This window comes from Taeniopygia guttata, chromosome 1A (genome assembly GCF_048771995.1).
Source record: "Taeniopygia guttata chromosome 1A, bTaeGut7.mat, whole genome shotgun sequence".
Classification (NCBI taxonomy): domain Eukaryota; kingdom Metazoa; phylum Chordata; class Aves; order Passeriformes; family Estrildidae; genus Taeniopygia; species Taeniopygia guttata.
In genome coordinates this window covers 11,765,467-11,792,689 of record NC_133025.1, presented here as the reverse complement: position 1 = coordinate 11,792,689, position 27,223 = coordinate 11,765,467, and the positions used below count along the sequence as shown (strand labels likewise).

The window sequence follows — 27,223 nt, the reverse complement described above, 5'->3', positions numbered from 1 at the left end:
GCAGAGCTCTTTGTCTGCCAGAGGTGATGGAGGAACTGCTCATGTTGAGAGCAGCAAAGAAGATGGGGCTGGAGGAATTATTTTCTCTCTTTGTTCCTTTGGTTTGAAGGGTCCACAACTGCTTTTTGTACCCCTTTGATGCCTTTTTTGCACTGTCACCTTATGCAGGATATTCACATTATGTTTTTAGCTGTGCCTTAAAACAGGTTTTTCGCAGCTCTTGGGAACACTGATGGGTGATTTGTGCTTTCTGTTTGTCACCTTTGTCTTTGTGTGTGTCATCCTGTTCCTTAACACATCATTTGGGATGTCTGTGCTTACAGCCCTCCTTGCTGTACAACATAGCCTTATCCATTGACTACCAATTCCTAGTATTAATTAAGGATACATGTCCTTTGAGTTTTTGACAACAATACAGTGCACAACATTTGTCATGCTAGAAGTAATAGGAAAACCCTAAAAAGTTTGTTTCAAAGGGGAAAATTAATTTAAAAGACATTGCATAGTCAACTCACAGAGAAGGTTTATTCTTAACACTGGTTGGTGTTAATCTCACCAGACATCTTGTGGATACCAGCCTGGGGAGGTTATTTCCTCTCTGCCAAAGACTCAAATTTGGCTGTTTTTTTAAATTAATGGATATTCTCATCATAACTTTTTATGGGTTACATTGATTGCGTTACTTAAGCTGTAGGTCAGTCTGTGTAACTGTGTTGCTGTGATTTGAGTTCTAATGACTTGGTAGTTTTCCCTGTGTCCATTTTCTTCCATGTTTTCATGCTCTGATTCCATCAGACAACATAAAATATCTGGTAGTTCCCTAAGGTCACATACATGGTAATTTAAAATACATTTTAAATGGTGCAATATTAGCCAATAATAAGAATTCTGCAACTATGTATATTATTTATGATTTAGAGGATAAAATTGTTTTCTTTTCAAGTATTTTGGTTTTTATTATGCTGATGAATGACCTTTCTACTGAAAGACCTTAGTGAAAAATAAGCTGCTTGCATTTTTTCCTAATGCTTTTTGCTAAAGTTCAGAAGATCAGCACTGGGTTGCAGAGTCTATTTTTTCTTGCCTATAAATAACTCTGTATACAGAGCAGAAGAGCTTTAGCAGGGCCATGCCTGCGTGGCTGGCATACCCTGCATGCCAGGGGCACGCTGCTGTGGGCAGTGAACCTGCTGTGGGCTGGAGTGGCCAGAAGGATCACAGGTCTGAGCTGGCCTCTCCCAGCAGTGGGGCTGTGGGGAAGGGTCAGCCCAGGGGCAGAGCTGCCCCGTTCTCTCTGCTCTGGACACGTGCCTGTGCAGGCTTGCACTGTGTTCCAGGGCACTGAGCAAAGGCAGCAGCATCCCACTTGGGCTGACTTTATCCCCCTTTCCCCCGGGGCAGCTCCCACCACTTCTGTATCCAATAAAAGCTGGCTGTGGACAGCTTTTTGGCATACAAAGGCAAGAAAAGGGAGTAAGAGGTGTTATTAAATGAGTGGGTCAATTCATACTTTGTATTTCACTATGCTACAAGTGCCTTTTTGCTTTTTAATCTATGACTTCAATGTGGTCTTTTATAAAGAAACATATAATAGTTCCTTACTGTCCCTCAGGCTATGCTGGCTGAGGTTTCCTGTGCTTGGCATCTTGATGTGAGAGTAATTGTTGCTGTTGTACAGTGACAGCTCATACTACCCTGCTTTGACTTGTGGGGCCCATTTGCTCCACCTGAGCCTGCAGTGTTTACATGGCCAGTCCTGGACCAGTGGTCTCCAATCACTTTTCTGTGTTGGCTGGGTCACCAGGAGGCAATCCAGATCTGGATGGGGAAAATCAGCATCTGATTCTGTAAGGTTTGCTCCAGGCCAGCCTTGGGCTGGTGGTGGCAGAGCTGCTGTACACATTGATTACTGTGTCCTGCTATGAGGGAAACGCCAGAAATTAATGGGGAAATTAGGGGGAATTTGTAATTGTGTTGGTCCATCATTTATTCCATTTGGACTTTATCAGCTGCATAAGCAAAGAGAATTGCCAGGCCCTGCACATCAGAGCAGGATACCTGAGGGGGAGGGTCTGACAAAAAGTGGAGAGCTCTGGTGGCATCACCTCCAGTGACCTTGTCATGCCCACTCCCATTGCTGGGGTGCTCACTGCAGCTAAGGAAGACCAAGGATGCTGGGGCTTATAAGTGGGGCTGAAATATGAGTAACTTCTACATAATTTGCAAAATACTGTAACAATCGATTTAAAAAACACTAGCTATCAAACATTCTGAATTTATCCCAAAGCCATTGAGTCTGGGACAGAGCTGCTAATCAAAGAACACAATGGACCTATAAAACTATGAGGTAGAGACCTACTTGTTAACCTCAGGGGACTGAAGGTATGGAGTGGATCAGTTTGGGCTGCACTTGCAATTTGTATGCCAGTGTGAAAAATGATCAGTATAAAGAGGGCAGGATAAAAGATGAGAGCAGGGAATTGGGCAGAGGCTGCTTGAGGCGTGTTCCCACAGGGAATGAGGTTGGTGATCCTCCAGAGATACTTCATGACAAGAGCCTGGGGCTGTGATCTTTCAGTTTTGTCAGATGTGAAGCTTATCTTGTATTGAGATGCAAATTCAGGGCAGAAGCATTGCTGGAGCTGCCCTCTTTCAGGATGAGTGCCTCACTATAAATTAGTAAGGCAAAGGAATGAACAGCCAGGTTAAGGGGCTTGTACACCACAAAACAGACTCTCAGAACCAACTGTGGTTGTTAGGGAAGGAGCTTTTGCCCTTGACATGAGGCTCGTTTTTAGGCTTATGGTGCTGGGTGCTACTTGTTGGGAGGTGCCACAGTGCAGGACTTAGTGCCACATGCCAAGTTTGTGCAACTCCACAGCCAGAGCTGTCACCCCTTTTCAGCTGGATGTCACACAGGGTGGTTCTCTACGCTCCTGGGTGCAGGGGTGTGGGAGTCCAGGGCATCCCTCTGGCTGCCCTGGAAGGCCTGGGACCCTGGCAGGGGGTCAGGAACCCCCCTGGACAGAGCCCTGAGAGACACTGTCTGTGATCTCTGTCCATGGAAAAGAGTTTTCAAACTTACAGGATGAATTACAAGCTCTGAATGTTTGATATGAGTAATGATTAAGTGTGGCACGGGTGCAAAAGTAAAATTTTAGGATTCTAGATTAGGGGTCCAAAGGGCACAAGATGGAGGAAACTGGGTGTGTCTTGTCCTTTTTCTCCTTCTTCATGCCCTCCATGTTTCACTGTAGTGTTGGCATTTTTCTGTTGGTTTAGGCTGGGGACACACTGTTCAACGTAGATGATAGATATTGGCACGTTATTGTAAATATAGCACACGTAGTTTCTGGTATTTAATGTTTGTAACATCCCACTGGGGGCAGAGCCCCACACGCTGCCCTGCAGGACAGACCTGCGGCAGGGCAGCAGAACATGTTAGAGATAAGCAAGAATAAACAACCTTGAAACCAGCACAGATGAAGTATGGCTTCTTCTTTGGCTGAAGGGCTCAGAGACTTTCTACAGTCTTGGAATCATCAATACCACAGATTCCGACACAGGGGGATGCTCTGCTGCTGCTGCTGTGCAAGTCAGATGGGAAGGTGCCTCCAAAAGGCTTTGTGACCTCCTGCAGCTGCCCATGGCACGGTGACATGGGGTGGATTTCTGCCAGAAACCAACCTGAAAAGCTGGGCAGTACCAGGGGTGTTGGAGACAGGAGTCATTCAGGAGGAGGCACATGCTGGCATTCGTCTTTCCTGGAGCAATATAAAAAAGTAATTGATTAGTATTGTTTGCGATGTTCAAGGTTTGAGAAGTACTCTGAATTATTCTGTACTAACAGATTGCAGTGTTCCGTGCTGCCTGCTGGGTTTATTTTAAAAAATTTCTGGAGTGAATGAAGTGCTAATTAGAATAGGTGTTTCACACATGGTGACTGGACTATGCTGGGAAAGGTCTGATTTGTCTTCCTGAACTAAATAGGTACTTAAGTCTAGCTTTTTGTACTTGCTGGTTTAGAGACAGGATGAACAATTTTCTGGTTTATGGACTGCAATTATTTAAGTACTTTAGCTAAAGCTCTTGGCATAGTTTTTAATCCTCTTGGGAAAATACTAACACCCAAATTCTTTAATTCCATATATATATATATGCATGAATAGAAACTTCAGAGCCATGGGCAACCCTGCTGCTTAGTGATGGCAGGAGAGTTTTGGTTGGGGTGCCTGTTGTTGTTCACTACTTTTGAGCAAAGGGCACTCCAGGAAGAAAATCTGCATTTCTTTTAGAGTGTTAGTAAAGTATGGTAAATATTCAGATGGCTTCAATGACAGCAATGTCCCAGATTTACTGGGAGAGGAAGGATAGAATGATGTCAGTGCCCTGGTCTCACTCCTGCTGTAGCTGTGGATTTGTGGCTCCTCAGAACCTTTCCCCCTGCTTCAGCTGCTCTGGGGCTCTCATCACAGGTCTGGGTTTGGCTTTCATATTTTAGTTGCTCCTTGCATTGCTTCCACATCTACAACATCTTTGTGTGGACAACAGGACCCTTGGTGCTATGCAGCGCTAAAGGGAAGTATCCCAGGGATTGAATTCTCCACCTTCCTATGTCACAGCGGTGTTGGTGCTGGCCCACCATGGCAGTGCCAGCCCACTGCTGAGGCTGCTCAGTATGGCTGCAGCCTCTGAGCATGGTGTGCTCTCCTCTCCCAAGCACCAGCCCAAGCATTTTACTTAAATAAATTAATTCTCTTCAGAAGTGTAATCACTACATACTCTTTCTTGCTGTGCCCAAGACTTGCAGAGCTTTGTTGTAGCATTTGTCATGTTTGATAGCTCATATTTTTCAGTCTTTAAGCTTGAAGAAGTTGAAGTTAAAGCAGGTCATCAGGTCTCTGCATCACAGAAAAGCTCATCACTCCTCTTTCTCCCTGCACCATTTCTTGCTTAGTTATTATTTTTTTCAGTTTAAATATCTGTACACTTACAGGAATTATCTGTTGATGACCAATAGCTTTCTGGATTAGTCTGCATTCTATGTGTTTTGTTTTTTTCCTGAGAGCAGCAGCCATCCAACTCAGACATGGATATCTGGCCAGTTCCTGAACGGGAGTGGAAGATGGTGTTCCAGGCCCCTGTGTGGGAGTGGGTCTTTGTACACTGGTGTTCCCCTAACTGTTTAAAGGATATATATTTGCACCTTGTAAGCAAAACTCTCCTTATCGATTAATTGAACCGGCAAAGTGACTTACTGCCATAGAGGCACTAAAGACAGGAAGGGCACAACATAATTTTTAGATTGGCTATAATTCAGAGATAATGCTTATGTTACTGTGTCTTGACAAGACATTTTGAAACAGATTGCTCTAAGCTGAGGTGTCATCTATGGAGATAAATGTGTGATCACATCATTGCTGTTAGAAATTTTAAGAAAAATATTCCAGAACGCTCAAGGCTGGACTGAGCATGTGTGCCTTGGCTCCAGGAGGGTGGTGCTATGCAGAGCCTACAGGTACTTATTTGGGTGGTGGGCAGGGGCTGTTCTGAGTGTTTCTCTCCAAGGGAGAGGACGGTTCTGGATGCTGAGCTTGGGGCGCTGGTGATGTGTGAATCCTCACAAACACAGCGGTTTCTCTCCCAGTAATGCACCGGATTTCCCTTTGGGAGTGATGGCTATTTAAAGCCACTGACTGTTTGGATGAGAACAGTGAAGGTAAAAGTGTTTGGTTCTGAATGTCCACTTCTCTCGGCCCCTCCACTGACACATGGTGAGAGAGCCTTGGGGGTCCTGGAGTCTGTTGGCTGCGGAGGGTGGGAGGCCTGCGGGACACAGCCGTGGCAATTCTCTCCCAGCCCTTACTAGTCAGGAGAGTAGGCAGCCTGCCACACTTGCATGGCCTTTTTAGCAGCAAATAGAGAAAATATCCTAGCTTCTAGGGCACAGAAGAGGGAGGGGGCTCTTTTGGAGTCTTATGTGAAATCAGTCCCTAATGGGATTGGAGATCCCTGGGCAAGTCCAAAGCCTTCTCTAGCTTTGAGCTCCACGACAGTGTACCAAGAAACTTTTCCACTTCACAGCAAGGCTTCCTTCCAAGCAAGGAGAAACCTGGAGGGTGACATCCTCATTTGCTGAGGTGCGCTCTTCCACGTTTTCCTCTGCAATTCTGGCCCCAGGTTTCCGTGGCAGCAGTGATGTACAGAAAGAGCATAGAGGCTAAGACAGAAATGTGCCTGCAGCTTTGCCTGTCCTTGACTTTGTAAAATGAATTTGGAGACTTCCAGTAGAGATGATGGTATGTTGCATCCACAAACACTGGCCTGAATGCTTGAATCGTTATCAGTACAGACATTCAGCAAAGAAGATAAAACATTGTGTGTACTTACAAAAGTAGTTACTGGCTGCATGTAGACTTAGTATATCTTATATGTCTAAGAGGTGGCATCTGGAGGACAAGGGAGGTGATTTTGGCTTCGGTGCAAGGTGTTGGGTATATCTTTACATTTGTATGACACCCAGGAGCAGGTTAATGACTTAGTGTGTAACTGGTCATGACGCTTCTTAGAAGAGGAATCTCATGTTGAGCTGCTGATACACATCACGTGGAGGTTGAGAGATGCCAGACAGTGACAGAGTGTGAAAAGAACAAGTGAACAAAAGGAAGGCAAGTTCTGAGGGACAGAAGGAGAAAATGGAGGACTGAAGATTTGATTTACTGAATGGCAGCAGGACTCATCTCAGAGACAGGATTAAGAACCTGAGCTGAGGAGGAAGAGATTCAGAATAAATCTGGTGGTGATGAGAGCACATGGGATGTAGAGAGGGCTAAGCATGAGTTGTTTGTGTTCAGCAGAGATGGCACAAATCAGATTGAATCTCATTTTTGATGGGGATGAGAAGGTTTTGGCAATGTGGCTGGCTGCATGTTCAGATGAAAAGTATCACAGAAGAAATGGGTCCATGTTTGAACTTCTGCATCAATTCCTAGCAGGCAGCTATCCACACTGGGGCTAAATTGTTGGCAGTCTAATCACTGAGGCCATGGAATAAGTAGATATATGGGCTACAAATGCCCATCCTGTTTAGAGGAGCACAGTGGAGTGAAACAAGTGCAACATAAGCTCTATTATAACTGAACAAAGAGTGCTGTCTGTCCAGCAGCTTTCTGGAAGAAAAGATGACATCTTTGGTGAGATCTTGTGGGACCTATTAAATTTCCTGGCTTTTTTATTAAATTTGTTTGAAGGTCTGCTCTTCCAGGCTCTGCAATTTGTGTGAATGGCCTAAAGCAGTGAAGTACTTGGAGAAGGAGCTAGGTCCAGAACCCACATTTGCCACTGGTTAAGAAAAGGGCTGCAATGACATCAGTCTGTGGTGGTTTTTTGTCAAAACTCCTGCCCAAATGTGCATTGGTGATCACAGGCTGGCAGGCTTACTTACTCTGTTGCACTGCAGTTTGGAGCAGAGAATCTGCATCAAAGAAGGCATCTATTTCCTTGTCTTGGTGCATAGGTATGAAAAAGAGATATTAAAAGGTGTCATAATAACAGCAGAACAATGCAAATGCTGGACTACTATATTTAAAAGACAAAGGACATGTTATTAACAGAAAGAGTTAGATTGGATGATGTCATATGGCTTCAGCACACTTCCCTGTGATACCCCAGGGTCAGAACCAGGCACACACCCCAATTTCCAGCCATGAAAATAGTGGCTATTTAAACAGTAGCAAAATGTTTTGAGTATTAAATAGGCTTCATATTTTCTATGTGTTTATTGTAATGCAAATTTATGTTATTTATTCAGCTGGTTGAAATTTTCTATGGGGATCATTAATCTGAAAAAACAAGGTTCTGCAGTAGTTGACTCAAGCTGTATGAAGAAAAAGTATTATTTTTTGAAGAAAATGATATTCTGAAGAAACAGGAAATACTTATCTTTAAAAAATGTCATATTTGTGTGAAAAATATTGCTTGTTTTCCAGGTAGACTTACAGTATCTTACAGTGTTTAGAGTCTATAAACTGATTATTTATTTTGCCTAACTGGAGGTAAGGAGCATTTAATGAGGAGTGGATTTGGTCCCAAAGAGGCTGGCTGGTTACCAATATTTTTACACATTATGATGTTTTTTGGGACTTTTTTTTCTGTAAAATAAGTTGAAAATGTAATTGTGTGTCCTTCACACAGAAGTTGTCTCTCACTGCTGGGAGTCTGGCCACCCTGATCCTGTGTCTCGAGGGACTGGAAGGAGAATAAAGGTTTAGGTTTCTTCACCAAGGATGAGATTTTTCTGTGTCTGTGTTGCCTCATAAACCTTGACTTGCCATTATAAAATCTGTTTGGTCACTTACATGTTTATTCATAAATTGGAGTGAGAAATTAAAATGGTCCATTCCCTTTTTTATAAGGCAGTAGCTAATTAACCCTACTCATATGCAAGAAAATGGTTGTTTGTCAGGGTAACACTGAAGCATGTTACTCAAAATTAACACAAACTATATACAATTGAAAAAATGAAAGATTTTTGGATATATATTTTATTTGACAGTGGTTTAGAATATCATACAGTAAACAAGATTTCTGTAAAAGTTAATTTATCCATAGTGGTGCGTTTCATAAAAATAGTTGCTCACTTACAGCCTTTCTGTGACTATTAATACATGGAATTATATTTATAGAGATAGAGCTGTACAAGGTAAATTCACAGCTAACACTACACAGAAATATTATTTGGAATGGGGTTTAGATGATGTGCTGTCTTCACAGGTTATCGATTACAGCCGCATAAAGCAATTACTGCACAAGGAGTAGCTGTGAACTGTGCAAATTAGAGTTTATGCAAGCATAATCTCAACTGTTTTTCAGATTTCATTGTTTGCTTTCTTTATACATAAAAATAAGATACTGGGACGTGCATCTACACTACAGAAGCATTGTCCAAAATCAGATTCAATAAATTAATGGCAAATTATATTGGATTCTAGTTCAGGGGATAAAGATATTTTTTTTCCATTAAATAAGAGTTTTATAAACAGCTACATGGATTTGTGCTTTTTTAGAAATTATAAATGGATTTTTCTTTCTTAAAAAAAAAATGTTTGAAAGCTGCAAAATCCTTGACTTGAGGCTTTTCAAATAATTGGACAGGAAGAAACATGTCTATAAATTTCGCAGTCCAGTGCAATGTTTGAGACATACAGTAATGTGCTAATTTCTTGGAACAAAGCCAATCTCAATCTAGTTTTTCAGCAGAGCGTGTGAGGAACTAAGATTGCTAGTGAACAGTAATTTTTAAATATGAATCTTTGACAGTACTTAGCTTTTACGATTTTTTTTTTAATTACCAATGTATTATTGCCCAGGATTTTGTTTTAATTTTGACAGACGAATAAGCATACGCACACTTACACAGACACACACACATCTGTTTGAAACAAGATAATGACTAATTGACTGAACTCGGAGTTATTTCCTGTGAAGGCAGACTGGAATGTTTACCTGGCACTTAAGGCTTAAAATTCAAAACAGACAAGCAAGAAAGATAAAAACAAAATGTAGAAAAAAATGGAGATAGGGAAAAGATGATAAAATGGAAACCATTTTAAAAATGGAAAAATACTGAATTTAGTGAATGAGGACACTGACGACTGTATTTCAGAAACCAGTCTAATTATTGTTGACATGTGCCTGAAAGGCACCTGCTCTGCCAAACTGAGGGGATGAGAGGTGAAAGTGTCCTAAGTAAATGCAGATGGGTATGAAACATAGCACTGTTGATAAGTGATGCTGTCATCTTCTGCAGGAAGGAAAGGCCTTTCCTTAAGGAAACTGCAGCTTTTTCTCTGTAGCACTCTTCCTTTCATTGCAAGGGCCTTGCAGATGCCTGGGGTTTGAGCCTGACCAATTGGTTTGTGTGCTACCTCGCAGGACTTGGGGAACCTATAATAAATCACTTTTGAGAATAATTTGCAAATACAACTCCACCTTAACTCCTTTCCAATGTACAGAAACATGGTTTGTTCACAAAAATGGCAGTAGAAATGGTATCACAGAAACTATCCACTGGATTCCCCATTCCTCCCGTAGCACCCAGTGAACTATTCTACAGGGTACCACGTGGACTATCCCAAAGCGTTAACAGTGGAGACGTGTCATGGGTGTACAGTTCCGAACGATGCTTTAAAGAAACCCTTTAACCCCTGTCTAGATATGTCGAGAACAATTTATTTACAACATTTTAGCTCCATGAAAAGATCCTCTCTCGGTTTCAGCTTGCTCCGTGCAGTTTTATTTAAGGCGATGTTCCAGTTTGTGATTGCTCTAACTTGTTCCAGTTTCTTGATATAAAGTTTGAATGAAATCCAAGTCCTTCATGCAGTGGGAAAAAAATGCTAAAGCTACACTGCACTATCCTTCTCTGATGTACTGTCCTTCATATTGTTTTGGTTTCTTCCATAGCTGCCAAAGTCCCTAAAATGGAACTGGGACTTTAGGGTCGATTTTAAATCTCTGTGTTGACTATATGCTTTTGAACTTATTAGATACTGTGCACATTGTCATGGAATTACACACTAATGTTTTCATTCCTCAATGCTTTGTGTATATGTGTGATAGTTAAAATAAATTAAAACAAACCAATGTGAGACAAAAACTAAGAAGAATGTTCTGCGTCAGTTTGAGACAGTTAGAGGGCAACAGTCCCTTGCTTATCTGCTCATGGCAGAAGTACCAGACTTCAGGACGCTTGGTAGCTTATCTGAGCCAGGGATTTTCCACGGCCCTGGAGAGACCGTTGCCTTTCGAACTGTGGTGTTGGTGCTGCGAGTGCTAATGGAGTGGAGATGTCCCTTCCTGGGGAACTCGCTGGGTTTCCCATCAGGGTCCCTCTGGCTGTGGTCCATATCACTTCCAGGCGAGCTGCAGCGGTTGCTACTATAAGTCTTGGTAGCTCCTGTATCGGTCTTGACATGGTCGGGTGCTGCAGCTGACTTCTCACAGGTGTTTGTGGATCTGTGATCTTTTTTGCTAAGAGATCCTCCTCTCTTGCTTTCTGGCTTCCTCAGCCTCCCAAACTGTTCATCACTGGTTCCAGCACACACGTGCTCTCTTGCGCCAGCCTCGATCATAACGCTGTGTCCCACCGCTTTGCTTTCTGAGGTGGGCCTGCCACCATCAGTGGTCTTACTTTTGCCTCCTGAATATCCTTTCCAAGAAGCCTCTTCGTGCTTTGACCTGTCTACCTTTTTAGGACTTGCTGACCTTTCTCTTTGTTCTCCTAACCTTTTCTTTTTGTGACCGTTCACCGAAAGCTCCTTTGGTTTCCTTATATCGTGTTCCCTCTTGATATCCCATGTTGGTTCTGGGCTTATCTGGTGAGAAGGGTCAGAGGGTGGGGCTATGTGTGATGAAGATAATGGTGAGATTATGTCGTCGAGGGAAAGAGCTACTTCCGGCAGACCTGGGGCGGTGGCAGAGGGAGCACTCCAGGAGTTTGGCTCGTCTGTTTTAACAACAAAGAGAAGAGAGTTAAGGGCGTATTCAGCAGCACAGGGTGAATTGCATAGGCACATGCATTCTGAGCAACACTGATACCCAAACCATGTACCAGCCTTAAACCCCTCTGCTTCAATTGGTTCCTCAATTGTGGAACCAATAGGGAGAAAACCAAAAATAATCTCTCCACAAAAAAAAAAAAAAAAAAAAAAAAAAAAAAAAAAAAAGGTTAAAAAATACAGTAGAAACAAGAAGCTCAAGCTGGTAACTGCAAATGCTGTAATCCCCAAGTCTTTTTTTCATACAGATTCTGCTTTCCTCTGCCTATGTTAAATTATTCTTAAAATAATAAAGGCACGTGATCATGAAATCAAATAGCCTCTTTTGTAGCTGTATAATGGATTTCTTAGCTGGGCAATATCAGTGCTGTCTCTGAGGACAAATGAGAAGGACTTTCTGCCATCTATTAAACATGCCCCTACAAGCATATAATAATTGATAAGAATTTGTATCTCAGATAAGGTCATCATTGAATTCTGTCTCATATTTTCTCTAAACAGATATAGTATTGCGGTGTTTATGGCCCCACAATTCTTACAGGGTACTTACACAGCTCTGCCTTTATATCACAGTATCAGCTGCTGAGTCTCTTGGTTAAACATTCTAAATTTCTCTTGCTTACTTAGCCTCAACACAATACAGTTGGTTTATGCAGATCCTGTTTAATTTAGCTAAATAAATATCTCCTTTGCTGAATCACAATGATTTTCCTAATCCAAACCAGAATATTCTGGAATGCCTTTCTCTTGTGTATATATCCTCATTTCTTTTGATTAACTTTCTGGCAGAAAACAAATCAACGATGATTAATGACAGAATGGCTCCTATTCTTACCCGTCTACTTAGAGGTTAGAGAAATCACTGAACTTGGCTAATGTCATTCCCTATTTAGCACCATTTTACTTAAGCTTTGAATGGTATGAGGAATAATCTGTCAGAGATGAAGGACTGTCTCAGGAATCCATGGAAACGAGGTAGAACTTGTGGCAAGAGCTGCATATTTTATGGGGGAGAAAATGTAACCTTCTAGCTAAAAAAACAAGCGTGGACTTCTTAAGGTCAGGACTAGTATCTGTCAGTGATATCAACTGCCATTTAAAAAAGTAACATGCATTTTTCTTAGTGCTATGGCTGCTTTTAAATTATCATGGAGATGCACATCATCTCGAAAAAGGGAATAGATTCTATTGCCTAGCCTGGGATCTGCAGCTTGCTTGACTAAAACAGCACTTTTAAGTTAATAGCTGGATTGAGTGATTGCTGTCTTGCAGATAAAAATAGGAGAGACAATAGTGAGGTGGGTGACGTAAAGGGAGGGAGCAGCACAGTTAGCTGAGGAGCTATTTATTTTCCCAGATGGTGTTTGTCATATGCTTTTGCATAATGAGCATATGTGTGGAGAGGATTAGCATTTGAGAGGGGTAGAAAGCACAAGTTCTGTGTAAGACAAATAAACATTGAGCTGGGAATCTAAAAGGGATGAGGGTCTCAACTGAATTTAGAAAAAAAGAAATCACACTTTCTTACCCTCCAGTTAAGGGTGACTAATGTACCATCTGCTCCCAGCTTGGCACTCAAGCAAGAAAAAATAAGAGGAAGACTCGTGCATGTAGAGTGATCAGCTCCTAGGAGTTTGCCCACAAAAAGCATTGACTTTGATGGACTTGTTCTTTACTCCTGTTCTTCTGCACCTCCAACCTGGTACAGGATCACAGCCTGTGCCTGATGGGGGAAACAGAGATTCCACCCTGGCTCTTCTTCAATCTGAAATCCAGGGGATGTAATTTTGTTTAATATCTGAGCCAGGGACCATGCACAGAGTCCAAATCACTAAAATTTTCGTGGGACTCAGCATAAAGCTGCCTATGTGCACCAGCAAGGTACCTGAGAAACTCTGCAGAAGCCACCCTGAGCTTTGGAAAATTAAGTATATAATTTTCATGGCATTTGTCACTCATACCCAGGGTAGAGGTGGTGCCAAGGGTTGGACCAATGTATTTGTCTGAACTACAATCTTCTGTCCTGGTTGTCCATGAGATGTTTTTCACACTTTTTCAGTGTCAGTGAAGAGCATTGGGCCGTTATCCAATCTCATGTTATCCTGTGAGAGCTTCTGTTTACAGGAATAACTGGTTCCTTTGGGAACTGCTGCACACCAATAAAAACACCAAATAGCCTGAGGCAGCAAGATGCTCTCAGGTAACAAGACTGCCTCTGTGGAAAAGGTACCAGTATGCTCAAATCAGCTGCTTCTCCGCCAGGAGGACAAACTGAGGGGGCATTATTCAAAATCAAGGTGGCAAACACATCTTGTGGCTCCTCTGAGGCACAAAGGATGACATGGTAGCAGTTATTTGTAGGATGCTTTGGAGAAGACACCTGGATGATAGTGGCCTAATGCTTTATTGCCTGGAGATTACAGCATTTCTTCTACTTTCTTTTTTGAAGGGGATGAAAAAACAACCAAATGTAGTGAGAAATCATAATGGGTTAGAACGTACTGCAACAAAAGTGAATCAGCATATCTCTTACATATACTGATATATAAGTATAGGTGTCCATAAGCTGAGACATGCCATATTTATACACATTACTGGATTTTATTTCTCCCCCAGAGAAGCCTAAGTAAAAGACAACTTGGCCGACTAAGTAAGAAAACTTGTAGCCACAGCTTTTTAGGTTTATTATATAGATTTTAGGTTTGGCTGTGGGACAATCCCAGGTGGGTCACTGGCTGCACTGTTTAAAATACTTGCTGGGAAGGCACCTATAGGTGTATTTCCAGTGGTTATGGAAAAATGTTGCCATGGAATAAAACTATCATTTTTATTCTTTGGTAATATAGCACTTGCAATTAAGAAGAAAATTACTTTCTTTAAGGTTTAAGTACCATCAGTCTGAGACAGCCAAAGCCAACCAAACCTGCTTGTCTTTCAAATGAAATGCCATTATAGAGAAAGTCAGCCTTGGTGGATGCTATGTCAACAAACCATTGCTGCAATATGTCACTTGCTAGCGAGGAGAATACTCATGTGAGGGTATTGTAGCCAACTTCCCTCTAATGTTTGAACATTATGGAAAAGTATGGAAATTACTAGAGTAGAGTAAAGTGCAGGAATGCAAGTAATTTGTTGCTCAGAAAAAAATCCTTTTAAAGAGCTGTTTCAAGCCATAAGGGTTCATTTGGACTTGCTCAACCAGCACTAAAATGATTGCTTCTCCATAACAAATATAAACAGGAGAAAAATGTAAAATTTTATCCTGCAGAGCAGTTAAATGAGTTAAATTTATTTTCATGATTATATTCAGTTTCTAGCTACATTTTTGAGAGAGTTATTAATATTTCTGAATATTTTTTATTCTGTCGGTCTAAGGCTTTTTTATAAAACCTTTGAATTAGTTGGGAACATAACCTACTTTTACAGTCTGTTATTCCAACATATCTCAAAGTATTTTGTAAACATACTAAACCAGAGACAGAGCACTGATTTTACTTTTTTCTTCCTTCACCTCTGTGAGAAACTGAAAAAAAATATTTGTTTAACACAGCATGAACTACTAATGCCCAAAGAACTTGCAAGCAGATGAGTAGAATATTGCATTCAGTTGCAACTGCTGAAGAGATTTAGGGACAACATAGTTTTGAACTTGTTTCTGACTTTATCACCATTGATAACATCCTTACTGTGAGAGAAATTGGCTTTCAGAAGTATACCTCTCACTGAAGTCTAATAGATGCCTGCCTTCTTTCTTTGAAGGGAGAAAATCTCCCTTGACCTACTAATTTAGACAAGACAAACGAGCTAGGAGCAGCACGATAATCTGTCACTGTGATGGCATTTCATTTGGTGGTGTAATTTAGTAGGTGTTTACTGGGTGGCTTTTAGTTTCTACAAGCTACTGTAACACAAGTTAGTTGGTGGCACTTCTCCATGGGATGTGTAAGAATGACTCACCTACGACCGGCTTCGCATAACTCCCAGGCAAAGGAGTAAATTGCTAACTGAGTAAGAGCCACCACAGACACAAGATCTTGAGTATGTGGGAGGACAAGTGGGAGATGAACACAACCAATTTGGGGGAAGAGTGACACAGGGAGAACATCAGGAGCAGAAGTTTGCTGTCTAAAGGTTTTTTTATTTGAGGTAGAGCTGCCACATACATGAATTGTTTGTTTTGCTCTGTCAGCTCTCACACGTTCAATGGAGTGGAAATGAGGGTACTACTCTCATGAGTATATTTGCTCCTGTCTTAACTGTTCTACCTGGATGCAATGCTTGCTGATGGCTGAGTCATGAGAAAAAGAACCCTGGCTTTAGTCCTAATAGAGAGGAGAGCTCTGCCCAAGAACCTCTGATTTGTGGCTAAGTTCTCCCTTAGCATCAAAATATTTTAGATAATTGTTTAGTAATTCATCAAGGATGTGTGGTTTTTCACCAGATATAATTGTCTATAAAGTAATAATATTAATTTATTGAATATTTAGTAATAAGAGTAGAAATTGCATCACATTTTATTACTTAAATACAATAAAATCTCAAAGCCTTTTTAATTTTCAAATTATATGAATAATATACAATATATTAAAACTTTGAACAGTTTCATTAGCCTGAATGAAGTATTTTCTGAAATGTCTAAGCAGCTGTTCTCATATCTTCCCAGAATTATTTTCCTAGGGAATCAAAAAGGGTTTGATTGAATAAAAAATATGGTACTTTATTTTTTCCCCCATTTTTTTAATCTGCAATTATGTATTGCCAGGAGGTGGCAAGCAGTTCTTACAGATGCTGCTAATAACAAAAATGGGACAAATTGTCCCCTGGTGAATATCCACTAATATTGGCAGTGCTGCACCAAGAGTGCATTTGGGTCTTTCTCATTATAGCTTGACATGTCTTTGATGTTCCTGATTGCATTGGTCTCCCGAAGCTTTTCTTTAACACTCTCTAAGGAGGGATATTTCAGAATACATAAAGAATCTTTAATCTTTTATCCTGACACTTCCACAGCCCAAACACACAGCACCCTTTGTCTCCTGAAATAAATGATTCTCTGAAGATTTCATGGTTAGAAAAGCTCTTGGTACTTTCTGTTCAGCTATGAGCATTATGGAAATGTGAGACAATATGCTGCCCTTTCTCCCAGCCCCTCTCAGAAAGTGAGTGGCAATGGGCTCTGCCCCCACCTTACTGCTTGCCTCGACTTCTAGCTGTAATTCTAATTCCTGTTAATTATTCAATATGCTATGCAAAGGTTTTCTCACAAATTGCACTTTTCTTGGCTTAAAATTACACTTGGCTTTTCTCTCCTTGCACTGAAATTACCCACATTCAGATCCCTGAACACCAGTAGCCCTGGAAGCAAACACCAATGGGTTTAGGAGCTCTCTGGTGGGATGTGGCACTTCCTTTGCTCAGTCACTGTGGGCACATCCAGGTGGGATAGCCTTTCCATCATTAGTACTGCTCTTATGCTTTACAAAGGTGTGATGGCAGCATACTATGGGTGCAAAATGGTAATTCTATGTATAGGAATTAGACACATGCCATATTCATTTATAAAAATAAACCCTGGTTATGTTCAGTTATTTTAGTATATGAACTACTTCTCCTTTCTCACACATGCAGTTAAATGATCAGCTTAGTATTTTGAAGTCTTGTTTCTGATACAATGAAAACCTAATCTAATTTGCTATCTTAATGTAGTCATATTTGTTATACCCAGTTGCCTGTTTGTACTCAACAATGTCATGATCACTCTGAATGTTTAGAGTACCTTATAAATACTTTAAACTTTAAATGTTGCTTTGCTCAAGAATGGAATCTTTCTACTTTTTAGTAATTGGTTCTTTTGGCTTCACACATTTGTTTTTCCAAAGTTTGAGGATGGTTGCTCAGGGTAATCAGAGTTACTTTACAAGTCACAAAAGATTACAGGAAAACAAACATGCATCTGAATCCTGACATCTTTTACTTCTATATTTTGTACTTAGCATTTTGAAAAGAGCAGAATGATTCATTAGGAAAGACTGATACTTGTGGTATGAAACAATGCCACACCTAGCTTTTCTGTCCTCAAAGTCATTGTGCATTTTTGTTTTTGTCACTGGTTTAATACTGGAAAAAGTGGCCACTATTCTTATTACATGGAGCTGTTGGTGGCATGGCTTCTGCAGATGTTCACAAGAACTGAAGAGATATAAATGTAAATGTAGTGTAAGCGATGAACACTTCAGTCTCCTCTGTAAACGTGAAATGTTTAATTTTACATCCAGAAAATTCAGCCACTGACCTATTCCAATGCTGGGAAGAACAGCTCTACATCCTGCTTGGCTCAGTTCCTAGTGTCATTGATACTCAGATACCCTACTTCTTTTCATGTTCCTGGTCATTACTGATGAGCAAATATTTAGTTCCTTTGGGTTCAGTATACCCATCTTCCATTATATACTTTACCTAGATATTAAATGGAAGAAGCCCTATATATTTTTGCAGCAGACACAGTGTTCATAAAGTTCTTGCAAGGGCCATTTAATGAGACTGAATGATCTCATCTCAGGTAAAATTCACTTTCATCACCTTTTCTGTACTCTGCTTAGGGATTTTTCAGAGAAGTGCTTTCATGTTCAGAGAGCTAATTTTAGAATTATTGCAACAATTCAGAAAGAGCAGATTGTTAGTAATGCTTGGAAGACCAAATCTACAGAAGCTCAGGTGTTGGAGCTTAGCTTACTTGGTGTTGGAGCTAAGAGAACAGAGAGAAAGGAAAAATTTAAACTTCGGTAAAAGAGGGGAAAACTGTATATTGCAAGGGGAAAAAGTTTTAAAATTCTTTAGAAAAATGCTGCATGTTTTCTTGAAACAAGAAAGCCACACATTGATTTGTGTGTGCTTTAATCTGTAGCAAGCACTATGTATGAAAGCACTTTTCAATTTTTTATGTAATGTAGTCTTTAAATATGGTTAACAAAGAGACATGGGAAGTAACTCCTCTGACTTGGAGGGTTCCTATTATTATTCTGCACTGGTTTTGATCCTACATTATTGTACCCAGGGAATTATCAGTAAATCCCTTTCCCTGAGTTAGTTCTTTAATTATGGCACTGTTTCACCAGCATTTTACTGTCCTTACCACTTGAGATAATAATTTAATTGCCTCACAGAGTCAGAGAGAGAGGTGTCTCAAAAGACCTCTGGAAATAGATGTCTGCTCTTCTGTTGAACATGTACACAACCAAAGTTGGGGAGTTCCTTATGGGAAACCTTTTTGGGGGCTGTGGATGACAGCTGAGTGGATAAAACATCACCCCACATCAGGTCCTTTTTAGAAAACACAGGCCACTGCAAGTAAGTGGCCTGAGACCTTTCAGGTTGACACAGGAGATAACTAATGAATTCAGAAACACACAGACTTTCTGCCATGGAGAGCAGGTGGCCTGGATTGTCTTGAATATCTTGGAGTGCTGCTTTAGCCCTTTCCTGGTTACTCTGCCATTGTTCACCCCTTAAATATAAATCACATCCATAAATAATTCATTCTGATTTTGTAATAATGCCTAAGCTCTGCAGCATTTGGCTCTCTCCAACATCACCCATACCTTGTAACTGGGTTGAGACTTTGACACTGCCCTTACAATAGCAAGAATAATAAAGGATCATTTTTCTATGCAGGAAAAAGCTATCCAAAGCACAGGATGGGAGAGGGGAAAAAATAAGGAGCCACACCTACTAGCAGGTTGTATTTCAGAAACAGGTAATTTAATGTGGTAAATCCCTTTAGTAATTTACTGTAATAGTCTTCTGGCTGTAAATCTTAAGGCCAGATGATTTACCTCTCATTCCAAGACCTAGTTTAGTTTATTCTATAGAAATGATTTAATAAACAGTCCTATCAATTAAATATTTAAATCATTGTGATCACCAGAGTGAACATGGTGTGAGAGACTAGAATGGTAATGGTTAATGACTCAAACAATTGTCCATTTCCAAAAGCAGCAGGTGCTTTGCTGAGGATGTGCAAGGTCACAGCCCAGGAGCAAAGCAGGTCTGCACAAACTTATATAAATAAACCATATATATATATATATATATATATATTTATAAATTCTGATTATTCAGTGTTCCTTCACTCCAATCCCCTCCCAAGAGATCTATTAATAAGAACTGCAGTTACCCTTGCCTCCAGGGACAGGTTGTAACACTTGGTAAATTAGATTTTTCCTCGAATCAGCTTAATCCATCTGCATAAATGTTGCAGGATTACTAATACTGAAAGAGCCAAAGTGAAGAGTAGCAGCCTGCATGGGGCTTTTACCCTCCACAGGAAGCTACTCTCTGATGTCAATATTAAGTGTGTGGACAGCTTAAGTACCAGTTTTGAGTGATGCTGCTCTAACCACACATTATTATTCAATAGGTCCTCCAGGTGGTTTGGTGCCCTTTTTGAAGTACTGAGCATCTCACATATTTACCAGATCAGAGCTACTCAGGCAATACTCAACCTGTCAATAGAGAAGGTTTTATTTCTTCCTGTATGATCAGGCAGCAGAGTAGAACTGGAGAAACCTCAGCAGTTCTTTCTCACAGCTATGCTGGAGCTGGAGAAACTACACTGGAAGTTACTGTATAATTAAAAAAGATAATGACTTTTAAATTAGTTTTTATTAATAGAATTAAGCCATATTAAGTCATAAAAGGTGCTCATAAATATGTTAATAAAATGTGTGGTATTAATGAAAAACATTCTGCAGAGACTGAATAATTTAAGAGTTGGATATTACACACGTTAATTAAAGTTAAATATTAAAATTATGAATTATCACAGCTAAAATGGGTGTTAACAGTAGGCATCACATTCAGTCAGGTCAACAAATAGCTGTTATTATTAAAAGCATGAAGATAATAAATAAAATTTACTTAACAAGTGAGGAGCATTTTGACTATGTATGAAATACTCCTAGAAAGTTGTTTCTGGTAGGCACTGAGGTTCTCACACTATGAGTGAGAGCAGGATCCTAAGTAAAACACTGGTTTGAACTCAGTCACAAAGCTCATGAATAAGTAGTCCTGTAGTACTGCTCTGCTTAGGGTAGAATCTGCAGAAGCAGTTTAGTGTCTTTTCAGCAAAGTCTTTTCAGACTGGGTGTGTTTAGGCACTGAGGGTGCAGAGCTTACTCTGGGACCACAGGGCTGTTGTAGAATCTGGTATCTTTGGAATGCTGAGACAAATTTATCTCAAAACTCTATGATGAGATGGAAGTGCACAAATAAATGAATTTTACACTGTAATATTCACCTCCTAGTAAGTAAACACAAACTACATGTTGTTAGAAAATGTTCAAAATTCTGGGTTGCATGTCTGTGTTGCTCTTGCTCAACAAAATTCAACACTCTCTATGGTCATGTTTGTTAAGCATTGGTTGGAGAGTCAGAGTTACTTCATATTGTCAAAGTAAAAAGGAAAAAAAAGAAACCCCACATTTCATTTTCTGGGGTTTTTTTTTGTCCCAAGCTGGAATAAGGAGCTCTAAGAAATCTGACAGAAGCCATGACCTCTGCTAACCTTTCCCTGTGGTCAGGCCACAAAGCATCAGCCAGGAGCTGCACCATGGGATGGTGGAGTGAGGACAGGGGCAGAACCTGCAAGTCCCTCTATGGACAGAGCTTGCCTTTGCCTCCCTAATGACTGGAATAACATTTTTTTGTGTCCCTCTCTGTGTGAGCATTTAGAGTCATCATATTTCTGATGGCAATGAGGAGAAACCATGAGAAGCCTTGTTAGCTTAATTTAGTCTTGAACATCACAGAGTCAGGCCACTGGCAAGGCTCTTTGGCACAGGAATTGGATCATACAGGAATATTTCTGTGTGCCTTCACACTGTTCCCTTTGGTCCACAGCTCCCTGTGGCAAGGACACCATCACAGACACGTGGGGAAGATAACTCTGAGTAAGAACATGCTGCAGTGATGCAGTCTTGCTATTAACTGGGGGCCTGTGGCAAAGGAGAGATGTGAGATGAGCAGCAGGAGAAGGATTTTCTAGGATATTGTGCTGCAACAGCAGAGGACTGGACTTAGTCCTATGGGGCAAACTGCAGAGACACAGTAAGTGTTACTGAATTCCTATTTTACCTACTTGTCTGGATTACATGAGGAAAGGAAAAACTGATGTTGTGGAGACAGAGGTATGGCTGTGTTCTCTCAGGTCCTGTATTTTGGGTACTTCCAGTATTATCAACTGGATGGAAATACAGGGAGCCATGAAAATAAGTGTTAGAAGATTTGTGGGTGGGACTTTGCCCTTCTTTGGGAACTCTGCTTGCCAGTTTATGTGAACCAAACCGGGATAATGTTTGTTCATCTGTTTTATTCACTGTAGTTTAGCAGTAATTATCTACACTTTACACCATATTAGTAAATCTACTCCAGAATATTATATTAGAATAATGAAGCTTTAATTATAAGAGAACTTGCTCAACAACCTTATTAATAAATCTTTGCTCAGATATGAGGGGGACACTGCCAATTTTGGTGTGGATTAGCAAGGTTCTGCTTTAGTAATAATACTGAGTAGTCAACTAGGAATTTTAATCTTTAAAGTGCTTCTCAAGCATTAAATAATTAATCCCCATAACACTCCCATGAGATAGGCAAGTAAATATTACTATCCCTGTTATACAGATGGGGGAAGCCTGGGTTAGACTATTCAGCTAGACTGGCCTGAATCCACAGCGAGTGTAATTGCCAAAGCAATGTTTAGGACTCAGTATTTTTGCATTTTAAAAGTGAGGGATTGCCTTCCTGGAAGCTCAATGTCATTGCCAGAAAACTGAAAGTGTCATCTCAAGTGTCCCTCTTTCTTTCAAGACTGTGTTTTCTATTTCTATATCAAGGGATAAATGTCTGCATCTCTTTTGAAACAGAAATTTTCTATAAGACAGAAATAACTATATGCACCCACTTATGCATACACATCCACTGTTATTTAATAGAAGATGTTCTACTTTTCTGCCAGCTGCTACATATTTATTAAATACTAAAGACATGTTTTTAAAGCAGGTTTTAATATTAATTTTTGCCCTTGAATAGTTTTTACCCATAGCAATAAAACATTCTAGAACATTTGGGAGCCCATATTCAAATTGCCTTATGGTTTTAGACCAATTTTATTAACCAGTATATTGGTTCATTTAGTTAGTATTTTTTTTTTCTTTTTACACACCACAGGTTCCTGAAATTAAGTTGGTATTGCTAGAAATAAGGAGGTGGTATTGGAAATGCAGCAGGAATATGAATGAATGTTTGCGGTTCAACCAAGGTGGTCACAGGCAGAAAGGGCACTTTTCCAAAATGACTATTGATTTTTGCACTCACATCAGATAAATGATATATAGGGTAGTTCAAGTTTCAAATAACACGCAATCTCAGCTCTGGAGATTTATAAAATGAGCATTAAAAATGAGATGAACTGGATTATCTGATCAGTACTCCATACAGATAGGAGTATCTGGCTTCAAAGTATAGGCCAAGGTGCTTTAGCCATTTATTAGACAAATGTAAAAGCTTCAGGCATTCTAATGAAACTAGAAAAATCAGTTTGTAGCAGACTGCAAACTGGCATCTTCTGAAGGATATAACTGTTTTCAAAGAATCACCCCACAGTATAAGCTCCCAATTTTTACTCTATTTTTTGCAAACATAAATGGAGTGGTCACTAGTAAGGGCTACCAAACCCGTGGTGCAAGGAAGCCCAGGCATGTATCACTTGATCTGGAGGTACTTTTCAAACCACCTGTCTCTCTCCTGTGGTATGTCTAAGTTCAAGTAAGCCTGCTGATCCTCTTCCAGAAGTGATTATTTATACAAAAGGGAACAATTCCTTTGGGTGAGATGGGGTCTTATAACAGACTGCTCTCTAATGTTATAGTAGGGCCTCTCCTAAGGCTTACTAGAATGGTCAGTTCATCTGTTCTGCTTCAGGAAATTTGACTCCTTGCTTAATACGCTAATGAATGGTAGCACAGCCACATTTTTGGTTTGGATAAGCCCCATAAAACATGCTCTTTAGGAAAATTCTTCCCCTCCAAACTCTTTCATTAAAAATATCTGACATGGAGACATTTTATAACAAACATATTTTCACTTGACATGACATTGCTTTTTTATCAAGCAAGTATTTCAGTTTTAGTGTTGACCAAAACTGAATTTCTTTTGATTTTCTGGATATATTATACTGAGAAAAAAATTCTGTTGCGACACTTCCTGCCAAATAAATGAGAACCATTCACAGCTGGGTGACTGCACAACTAACTTTAGCTATATTTATAGAGTATTTACATTTCTACTTATTTCAGGAAAAATATTTATTTCATGTTATGTTTTTCTCTAGGAGGAAAAATAAAGATGATGCCCAGAAAGTTGAGGGTATAAATATGTACAATTTGTGTTGTTACTGCAATTCATTGAGCTGAACACTGGGACTTGTATCTAACCTCTAACCTCTCTGAGCTACATTCAGTGAAGAGCTAAGCAGAGATAAGGTGAGAATACAAGAAATGGTGGAATTAACATTTCTATATGATGCAGGAACTTTTCAGCTAGGACGTCTCCGATGGTGACATACACACTTGAAATACACAGGAACATTTCCAAATAGCCTCTAGATGTGTCCAGCTCTGCAGCAGCAAAGCATAAGGATGTATTTGTGTTAAAAAAAAAATCTTATTTATGAACACAGACTGGAAATTAACTGGAAACATATTGGTTAGATTACCTGCATCTGCATGCACAAAACTGATAACTTAAGCCCAGTTTAGTGTCTGGTTGCTGGGGGCAGAAATTCTGTGAGCATCACACTGGAGGAGCTGCTTGAAGCTCAAAGGCTGGAAGAACATCTCTGGATATTGCTCCCTTTCTATTTCCAATCTGTCTACTTCAGTGTGGGAGACTGTCCTTATAATTGTAGCAAATTGTACTACACTGTGCAAAGTCAGCAGCAGGCAGAGCTGAATGCATCTGGACACTGCTGTGTTTTCTGTGATGACAGCAATCAATAGGAAAATAAGAAAAAAACAAGTTTTTCTTTTCCTTTGCTTTCCAAGTATCATATCTGGGCCCTGACTCTATATTACAAATTATATGTATCTGAACAATCTCTGCAGTTGGATCTGATTCTCTGAAGAAAATTGCTGGAAATCAAGAGCAAAGAGCTTTGTGTAAATTCAGTATAACCACAGGGCTTAATAAATGACTATTGCCTTACAGCACATTTCAAAATGTGTTCAATTTTACATTTGTTATATCTTTAAGAGGATGCATATAAATATTGTTTGAGATCAGCACCTAACTTCCACCTTCATATTGTTAATATTTTTGCAAGCCAAGTGCCATAAAAATGAGGAAAATTACAGCTTAAACCCCAAAGTTCAAGATTTTCTACTTGAAAAGTCATATTCAGAAGATAAATTTTTGTAGTGAGAAAAAGTGGAAATATAGCAGACCTATGCACTAGCAGCAGTATAACATGCAAAACTCATTATAATTTAGGATATTAAAATACATTTGTAGAATGCATAGCTGCTGTGATATCTTAGACAATCAGTCATGAAAGAAAAGTTGAATACTGTAGAAACTATTAAGTGAGCTAGCATGTAAGAAGAAGTTGGAAAATACTCTCTAAACAGTTATAAGAAACAAAATGTATTAGAAAGATAATATACATGCAGAGTTTACAAACCGTGTCTTTAGGGTGGCCCAATAAGTAGAAATATGGGGACCCATGCTTGTCACTTTTCATGCACATGGAGAGACTGGAAGGTACCATTCCTAAAGGAAGGGGAGGAACAGCCTAGGACCAATCATTAGAATTAACAGAACCAGTGACATACAGACATTTTTACTATTGTTAGAGCAGAGACTTCTTAGTAAGTTTAGAACAACTGAGAGAAAAGCTTATATGTAACAGGAAAGAAGTATTTCTGTAAAGCTAAGACAAATAGGCATGCTGTAAGTCTAAATATTAGTGGATTATTGAAACTACTGTACATATATATTCAGGACATAGATTCACCTGGTCTATGGATATGGAGTACATCTTGAGGTGCTTCCTGAAGGAGTCATAACAAATCAAAAGCAAAGGGTTTAATGCATTTAAGAACTGTGCCAATTTACTTGTAAGAAAAATCCTTGTATTGGTATCAACTCTGACATTTTTTGGGGTTTTTTTTTTTGCTGGGGTGGTGCTGAAGCAAGAGATGTTTCTTCAGAAATGACTTATTGCTGAATAACTTGTCAGTTTTAGCTCTTAACCAGCAATTTGCATATACTGACACTTCAATCTTTCTCCCTTAAACAGCCCAAACTGAATCTAAACTCTAGTTCTGTAAAACCACCCGTGTGTAATGAACTCGTGGGGTGAGCTTTTTGGTGTACACAATTTGGCACTGTGTGAAGAAACAGAGATTCCAAAAATACTCAGTGCACCCCCAGGACATGTCTTCTAATAAAGCCAAACATAGCAGGGGAAGAGAGGGAAAGGGACCATCACTGTGTAGATCCATAAAGCACCAACCATCACCACACAATGCAGATCCCTTGCTCTCCAGACCTCAGTGATTCCAGCTCCCACAGCTCTGTGTATCTGTCAGTGTCACACCACAGTGTGACCTAGAATGCTCAGGGCCAGATCCAGATGTCCAAGATAAGGGAATGGAAAAGTTTTCTAGAATATCAGTGTAAATAGGCTGGAGTCTCTGAAATTTACAGCTTCCTGCAGGAGCTCTTAAGCAACTTAAAACAAAGTGAAACTTAATAGAAATCTTATATCAAACCTTATATCAAACAGATGATTTTGTAGTCCTACAAGTAGGAATGAAAACAAATTAGTTTATTTATTATTAGTTTAGATGTTCCTTACAGGCGAAATTCAGTGTTTTTGTTACCTCTGCACTACTAGACAGAAAACAACTGGGGCAGGGGGTTATGCCTTGCTGGAGGGATGGAATCCACCTAGAGGTGCTGACCTGCCTCAGCCTTCTCTGCCTTCACATGCTGTTGGCAGTCATTTGATTATAAGACTCATTGATTTTAGAAACTTCTAGGAACTTATATATTTTAATGTACTGTGAGTAATAAAATCTCCAGTCAGGAAAGGCCAGGAGCAGTAAGCCAGAAAAAACAAGCTGCCAGGACTGCTGGGACTGAGAGTGAAATACCACAGGCTTTCCTAGGGAACTTCCTCCAAAGACATCTAGAGGAAGGACTAGGTGTTCCCACAAAAACCTGTAATTTTCTGGGGCTGATCAATCGTTAGATGTAACTTGCTTCTTGCAAAACTCACAGCTGGATGGAGGGACTGATTTGTCAGCTTTACTTCCTCTTGAACATTACAATTTTGGGATTTTGTGAACAGTTTTCCTGCATTTTGCCTTTGAGGATGATACTTCATCCCAGTGTTTGGCCATGCTAAGTACATGTCCTTCTCATGGTGTTTCTATAGCTATGGCTAAGGCCTGAAATACATAAGGATCTGTAATGAGGCTCCCACAGTGTGAACAGGCAGATTTTTAGAGCTGCTGCACACCCAGTAGCTCCTGCTGAAGTCAGTAAACCCTTAGGTAGGTGCACACATGGGAAATTAGGCAGCCAGTGCAAGCAATGTCTTGATC

General features: G+C 40.1%; 1 protein-coding gene across 13 annotated transcripts in view; it reads right to left on the bottom strand.

The window, feature by feature from the left end:
- Positions 1-8,527: 8,527 nt before the first annotated feature.
- MAGI2 (membrane associated guanylate kinase, WW and PDZ domain containing 2) overlaps positions 8,528-27,223 on the bottom strand; it is a 694,323-nt gene continuing 675,627 nt past the window's right edge. For 9 of the 13 annotated variants that reach the window (XM_072919262.1, XM_012568848.5, XM_030263732.4 and 6 more), the window contains one exon: positions 8,528-11,506. In XM_072919262.1, coding sequence (XP_072775363.1) covers positions 10,713-11,506 — 794 coding nt within the window. In that variant the 3' untranslated portion in view covers positions 8,528-10,712. Of the gene's footprint in view, positions 11,507-25,293; positions 25,405-25,626; positions 25,664-27,223 lie in introns of all 13 variants that reach the window. The other 4 variants (XM_072919264.1, XM_030263741.4, XM_072919266.1 and 1 more) reach the window with 3 other exon arrangements.